The following is a 7,984-nucleotide window of genomic DNA, read 5'->3' as shown; positions in this document are numbered from 1 at the left end:
TATACTAAGCCTGTCAATCGACTGAAATATTCAATCTCAAATAATCGCATGGTGTCCGTAACTACCTCATGATTAATTTAAAGTTAATCACAGATTTTTCAAAAGTTCTTATTGTACCTTTGCAGAATAGATATTTTTTAGGTTTATGCCATTCTTATAAGCCTTGTAGTGAATATGTATATTTCTTTCATGCAAATATATGTTTAGTGTAATGCAACAATGCCAGTCATGACAAATATTAAAAGCACTATATTCTAAAAACTGCCAGAAGTACTCTCATGCACATACGCCTACAGAACATAACTGCTTTTTACAAAGTACTTTTTGTTCTAGGCCGTCCCCACCTTGGGCCCGGGTCAACTGAACATCCCCCATCAGTGGCCGTGCTCATAATGATTATAAATGTCAAATATCCAGTCTTCTTGTATTCAACTCAGATATTTGGGCCGTACAAAGTAGAAATAAATGTCTTTGAGGGCAGAAATAAATAAAAAAATTTGAAGAAAGATGGAAGGAAAACACAAGAAAATATTCTGAAAACCCCGCTGGTCAGTTGTCATGTGCTTCGTGTGAAGCCACCAGAGGCATGTGGACTTGTTTTTGACTGAGAGAGCGACGGTTTTATCGCGAATAAATTCTCAATTACAAAAAAATAACCGGCTAGGAGCTTTAGCGCTGTGTGTCTTTCTCCATGTGTCAGTGAGCTGGTACAAGTGGAGCAGCATCTGTATCTGCTCAGCTCCTCAAACACTAATCCTTGTTACGTGAGGGGGGGGATTCTCCCGCTCTGTTCTCCACAAAAATGCTTACAGAAGCAGGGCACGACCCGCTGCTTGTTGAACGACGACAATTACTGATGACTGTGCACTTCCCTCATGGGCGCAACTCTGTCTTTAAAGTGCATGCGAGTGTGTGTCCACGGGTAACGTGTATGTTGTTTTACAAGGCTTCCTCTCACACACTCACCCAAACACACACACAAGCAAAGATGGCACAGATGAAAGGTCAGCACTTGTGTCTGCGCTTGTCCAGCTCCGTCCTTCAGCTCTCTTCTCTTCTCCTCTCCTCTTCGGGGCCGACTTGTTTCTCTCTTTTGAAACTTTGTGCACGCCACGCCTGAGTCGATTTACTTCAGATGACCCCAGTGAATAAACTTGAAACCTGTGGCTGCTGAAATATAAGAATCATCAAATCCGATATTTGGTGCAAGAGAGTGTTGGGATGCCTGCAGCGTGACGCATGGTTTATTTGTGTGTTTTAGGGCAGGGTGTCGAGTGGAGAGGAAGCAGGAAATGGGGCAGCCTTGGTAACTTTATATATTTAATAACCTACATGTGTAGGAGCATGAAGCTATACACACACTGTCTGCTTGTGTTTTCCGTCTCCCTCCTCCTCAATGCCTTTATGCTTTACTTTCACAATATCCCCCCCCACCTGCTCCCTCTCTCCATATCTCCATCCCTGACCTCCCCTCCCTCTCTCTCTCCGTCCCGCCTGAATGGGTGCTGCTAAAGATAAACCAGTTGGAGTGTGTTTACATGGCGGAGCAAGCCAGTGGGAAGACAGTGCCAGCTGACCATTTGAAGCCAGCTGTTGTGAATGTTCACACAACTTTAAGCAGACACACACACACACACACACACACACACACCTACACGCACACGCGTGTGCGCGCAAACAAGCACCTCATAAATTTCTTGTGTGTTGTCATGCGACAACTATAAACTTCAATATATTTCTTTAGGACTTTATCTGATAGATCAACACAGATGCGAGGGAAAATGTGGACCATTTTTAAACTTTGCGCAAACATTAAATATGAAGAGAAAATTTTGACTGGACCGTTCTAACACATGGACATGCTGTAATTTAAACTCTTCGGTTGTAGCTTTGAATGTGTGTTCAGGATCGTAGCCCGACTGGAATGTGAGCCTCCGCACCGGCCTCAAGCCTTTTGCAGCCTCTACTAAGTTTTCCTCCTGGATTGCTCTCTATTCCAGTGTTTTAGTATGTTTTAGATGTTTCCCTGCTTTAACACACCTGATTCAAATGATTGCAGTTCAGCAAATGCCTGTTAATCAGCCGTCGGTTAAATAATGTTAGCTGAAGTAGAGAAATGCCTAAAACATCCAGGGCAGTGTGCCTTGAGAAGTGTAGATGGGAGATCCTGCTCTATTCAACCCCATCAACTCTGACCAGCTACCGTCTTCCTGCTGAAGAAATTTCTCCCCACAGCAGAATAGAGCCATCACCCAGCATCACTGTTTGCTGGTTCGGAGCGATATGCAATGATAATTTTCCACCAGAAAATTTGATTTAAGTCAAATCTTGAACATGTCTGCTGAGTCCCATACGTTGCTTATGGAGAAGTGCAAATATAACTCCTTGTGCCTTTCTATTTTTTATTTCTTTACAATTCTGCAGGTGCTTCAGAGTTACCAGGAGTGTCTTGGCTGCTTAATAATAACAATTTCCTCGTCTGGCCTGTCATATTTATTGATTAGGTGACTTTTGGTTGGTCTTCATTTCATTTAGGGGTTTCAGAATAAAAATGCATGCCTGACTGATTAGATTTAGATCAGCTATAAAAACCCCTTCAGTGAGTTCACTGAAGTTTGTGATTGTGACATGAGGAAAACGTGGAAAGGTTCAGCATTTGGCAGAACTCACAGAGATCAACAGCAGCTTTTTAAAGCGTCGGCTTTTGTGCACATATACGGGGCCCTTCTTTGATTGGCAGCTTTAAATCTGTCTTTGGATTTCCTGAGCTTACTGTCACAGTCCTCACTGCTTTGTAATCCAGCACACTCAGTACCCTGTGCGATATGTGTGGAGGTGTGTGTGTGTGTGTGGATGCTCTCCTGTCTTTTTTACTAACCTCTCTTCTGTGCACCAACCAGTCAGATCATCTCTTCTTCAGCTGCAGTGTCTCAGCTCTCCTGCACACTGGAGACAGATTTGTTTTCCACGCCTTGCTGACTGTGAAGTTATTGTGAATAAGCAAGGGCACTGGCTTGTGAGGCTACATGAATAACACTATCGACTGGCAGGATCAATACGGGGATCCGGAGAGTGGATTTACAGTAGGAGGAGGCCGCTCTCTCGCCAGGCTGCCATGCCCAGTGTTTGCAGATTTAAACTGAAAATGCCTCGTTTCGAAAGTACCAGGTTTTGCATTTTCATTTGGAACAACTGGTACGAGCATCAGCATGGCAAGAAAAAAAAACAAAAAAAAAAACCCATCCAATACATAAGATTTAGATATGAGAGTAAAGGATAAAATATCCACAGTCAATTTCATCTTTACTAGTAAAACAGAATGTTGAATGCATGTTTTGGGGGTAATCAATACTGTATAAATGTGTTACTTTTTTTTTTCTAGTACAAGACAATTACAGTGGTTTAATTTCTTAATAATTGTAGTTTGCAGATGATCCCATAAAACCGATCTTATTCTTGGCTATTGTTGTGTAAAGTAGTTGCCCAGCATGTTTTCTTTTCTGTTTTTGCTTTTTTTGTCACACTTAAATGTTTCAGGACATTATACACATTTTGATATAATGATATTATGATTTAATTTATTAAATTATTACCTTCTGTGTATGTCTTCAGATGACCTCACAGGTTTTCTAGACCATTACAACATTTATTTCCTCTTTTTTTTTTAAAAATTCTCTCCTCATATCATTCTTTTGTTGATTAGTATTTGTGGTTGGTCTTGGACTGTGATGCTGAAAAATGAAACTCATCTCTATCGCCAATTGTTTCGCAGAAGCATGAACGGTTGGAATCGGATTAAATACTGATTATTATTATTGGAAATGTTTGTATCTTCGTCTTCACCAACAAAAACCTAACTTTTGCCTGAAGAAAGGTAACCCCACATCACCATGCTTCCACCACCATGCTTCTCAGAGTTACTTTTGTGTCAGCCTAACTTGCTAGAGTTATAGCCAAATGTCAGGAAGACTCCATTGGGAGGGATGTTTTAATTATCAGGTTCAATATAATTGATGGCAAGAGTTACCCAATAAGACTGATTGCTGAAAATAAATCACAAGATGCTTTAAAAAGGCAACAGCTTGAGTCTGTGCACACTAATGCAACCTTGTGATTGCAGCATTTTTGCATTGCATGCTGTAACAGTTTTGTTTAGGAGTGTGTAAGTGGCTGAGATCTGCTGTTTACAACTTCAACTTAAACTTGGTTATGAAGTGACGGCATAGAGCTACGCTACAGCTTGGCTTTAACCACAGCATGTCTATTGACGTTATGGGTGCTCAGGACGGATAAATATATTTATGCGTGTGCAAAAAATCTGCTTCTAGTAAAGTAACTGTGAAAAATATATATATATATATTTTTTTATAAGATAGTATAAAACAAATGATCCTCCAAGTTTGGCACTGAACAACTCGAGTGGTCTTCAAATCCATGACCTCACCCTCTTACCACCCCAGGGCAGATTCCATTGCACACCATGGGCCAGGCTGCATCAGCTGACGTCAGTGCTGACGCCGATGCCTCTGCAGCTGAATGAGAATGAATCCCTGCAGCAGTCCTCCAAATATTTTGAAAACTGAACCTTCCCAGAAGACTCCAGGCTATTAAACCGGCATATTAATGAAGACAGAGTTAATGAATGGGATTGAGAAAAATCTCTGTCAAACTTTCCTCTTTTCTTTCCCATTTCTTTGCCCTAACAGTCATCTTTGTGAGGACAACCGTGCACAACCCCTTCAGAAGACGATCTCATTTCCGAATGGCACAAGTCACAGCTTAAAAAAGCAAACATTTTTGGCACAGAGAGGAAAGAGAAAGACCAGCTCACATACCCCACCAGTGTCTGTTTGACAAAACCGTCAGATGTCAGGAAAAGAACATTTGCACATCATTATTTGCGTTGCTCATGTTTGTGTGAAGGCAGCGGGAATGTGTTTGCGACGGAGCGTGGCAACATGCCACCCTTCCACACAGAGCGGGGAGAATGTCCGGCAGTGCTGCGCAAGCGGCGTGCTGCAGACAGAGAGGCGTCTGGATAAAATATGAGCCCATGTGTCTCCTGCGCACACTCATGTGTCCATGCACACACAAACACACACATACACACACATACACACACCTCTATGAGTGGGTAAGTGAGACGTAAGGGTCACCAGGAGATCATGATGACACTGGCGACATTGCTTAGAGGTTAAAATGAATCGTGGCGAGAAATAGGCCATATTTTATGCACGTTGGATGATAATCCTCTATTTAGGGAAGAGAAACGACAGACATGTACGCAGACTTAGATGTCTGGACTGTACTGGCTGACAAGGTCAGAGTTATACTACATACAGTTTGTCAAGGAAACTGCTTAAACTGTTGAGAGCTGTTTTATTTCATTATTGAGATCCTTCTTTAGGGTCAGTTTAAGAAGAGTACTGGTAGTGGCCGCTGAGGAAATGGAGCTCTGATAAATAAATAAATAAATAAATAAATAAATAAATAAATAAAATATGCCCACCTTTATGGACATTCATTCTGAGTTTTCTCAGGACACAATAAAACGCCATTGGGTAATTTAATGCAACCCATATTGAACTTTGTCTTCAACATTTGTCATTGTTGCTCGTGTAACTGAACATAGATATGGGGGGGAAAAAGTGAAAATAAAAAAAAAAGAAGCATGCAGCACATCCAAAAACATTTGATTTTAGTTCTGGGTTATTTTTGCTTGATGCCAAACAATTTCTGCATCTCTTCACCTAATGTGTTGGCTCATTCAGTTAGCTAGTGCTGTAGGTGAGGAGTGTTACACAATCAGGCCTGCACTGGCTAAGGTTTGGGCTGAAATGGGCAGCAATGAAATTAAAAATACTTACACCTGTGCTCATAACTTAGAATCATCGTATTCTCCCAGGTACTGCATAAAGTAGCTTTTCTTTCCTGCTATTATCCATCATCTTACACACATCACAAGAGGTAACATGATGCAGTAGAATGCAGGGGAACGGATGATCGTCACAGCAGAGGGGGAAAACTGGATGAGCCTTTTTCCTGTCTGAAGTTTTGCAGCCAGATGGGAGAAAAGGGAAGGACCAGTTCAGTGGATGGTCAGTACTGTTTGCTGTGGCGTTTGGTGGCTGTGTGATTCAGGCTGTGTCAGTCAGGCTGGGAGTGGGAAGGTGTGCTATCCTGGATGCTATGTGTGAAATTTTTATCAGTTTGTTCTTGCTGGTGACAGTTTAGTGAAGAAACACGGGGAGCAGAATGGGCTGATGCTGGTGATGAGGCTCCATTTACATATAGCATACAGCCTCTGTTGTGTATGTCTTAGTGTGATTGTGACATGTTCACTGAAGTTCAGGTTGTCCACTGAACTTCCAGTGCTTTCTGGAAGTACTGGCCCGTTCTACGTATCAGACGGTAACTTGCTCGGGTTGTTCTTGAAGTCATCTTTTGAGCCTCAACCTGATGAGTTCAACATCATGAGAATGTGCAAAAATATCAAAGCTGAGTCTGAACAATAACCTGTAAATAGTGTTCGCAAATTGGACCTTTGCAGCAACAGCACAACACAGTGAATCGGGTTTTTAGTAATTGTTGAAATGACCTTTTTCCCATTATTCTCCTCCCCGTTGCTGCTTGGCTCCGGTTGTGGAGGATTCATCAAAGTCAGTCCAGTCCTTATCCCCACCAACTGTCTACAAACTCAATTTCAGAGCATTTGACAGAGAAAAGTAGGCTCTAAAAAAATTATTATTTTGTTTTTAAAAAGTAACTGACCAAACATAAAACTTAAAAACTGACAAATATTTAACCAAAGTTTTTGCTCTTTTACCAAAGCTACTGTCAACATTTGTTTACTCCAGGTTTAGCAGCATACTGGAGCTTTACTGTTTGACTTTTTTGTTTTGGCAAATCTGTGTGCTACTAAACATGCAACAGGTTTATATTAAAAAAATGACCTTTTTATTTACCTTTTGTATGCTGGGAAACACATTAACACAAACGTTTGTAATGAAAGTTACGTTAAAACAGTTGGGAGAGTTGAATTTGCTGAGGTGCATTTGGAAAATACATGTTGAAAAAAATCCCCCACCAAACCCAACATTACTACCCCTTAGTAAAGAAGCTGTTACATGTGTTTTAACAAACTCTTTGTTATTATTTTCCTTTTTATTAAATAAGCAGGACAGTGAATATATCTGTACAGAAGGTCATGACGCATTTTAGGTCGTCTGGTTTTGCTTTCCTGCATATTTGACTGGGATTGCCATGAGTCCTGATTTCTTCTTTTGTAAATGAAGCCAAGACACAAAGTACATTGTGCATTAAAGTTGTTGTTCTTTTGTTTTCTCCGAACACTTTCCAGGTGATTTACTCGCTGAACATGAGGAATGAGGAGCAGGAAGCAGCCCTGCAGGCCTTAAGCCACGCTCACCATGACGAGCTGCACCGCATCCTGATGGAGACGTGCCACGAAGGAGAGGGGTCGGTCTTAAGGACACGCCTCCTGGAGCTACAGGAGTCTCTGGATGAGCAGCAGCGAGTTGGGGCTCAGGTGTTTCCTCCTGTTCTCCTTTTTGTTGAACTAAATGAAACAGCTTATGGGACAACTTTGGCATTAGAGGTCCCGCCACGCTTACGTTACGCCGTCGGTCAGCAATGTCTACATAACTAGAGATGTTCATCTGATTAATATTGACACATTTCTTCAGAAAATATATTTAAAACCTCATTGTTAAAGACATGCTGCAGATTGTCCAGTGAAATCTCCTGTAAACCATAAATATCATGTAATATTGAAGTTAAAAATGAACATAAAACCTCTTGTTACCCTGTTCAAGTGAAAATGCTATACTGCAATATTTTGTGTGTCATCTTTGTTTTTATATTTAGATTTTCTCTTCTTCTGTTAAATCAGAAGAAGGCTAAATTAAGATCAAGCCAAACCTGTTCTGGTGCTGTGAAATCACAAAACCAAACACATTAAACA

General features: G+C 41.1%; 1 protein-coding gene across 3 annotated transcripts in view; it reads left to right on the top strand.

Moving 5' to 3' along the window:
- fam184b (family with sequence similarity 184 member B) overlaps window positions 1-7,984 on the top strand; it is a 34,205-nt gene that overhangs the window by 4,330 nt on the left and 21,891 nt on the right. For all 3 annotated transcript variants that reach the window (XM_016671385.1, XM_016671386.1, XM_007551901.2), the window contains exon 2: window positions 7,361-7,549. In XM_016671385.1, the coding sequence (XP_016526871.1) occupies window positions 7,361-7,549 (189 nt within the window). The remainder of the gene's footprint in view (window positions 1-7,360; window positions 7,550-7,984) is intronic.

The sequence above is a fragment of the Poecilia formosa genome, unplaced genomic scaffold (assembly GCF_000485575.1).
Source record: "Poecilia formosa unplaced genomic scaffold, Poecilia_formosa-5.1.2 Scaffold44, whole genome shotgun sequence".
NCBI classification, from domain to species: domain Eukaryota; kingdom Metazoa; phylum Chordata; class Actinopteri; order Cyprinodontiformes; family Poeciliidae; genus Poecilia; species Poecilia formosa.
This window is presented reverse-complemented; position numbering and strand designations above follow the sequence as displayed.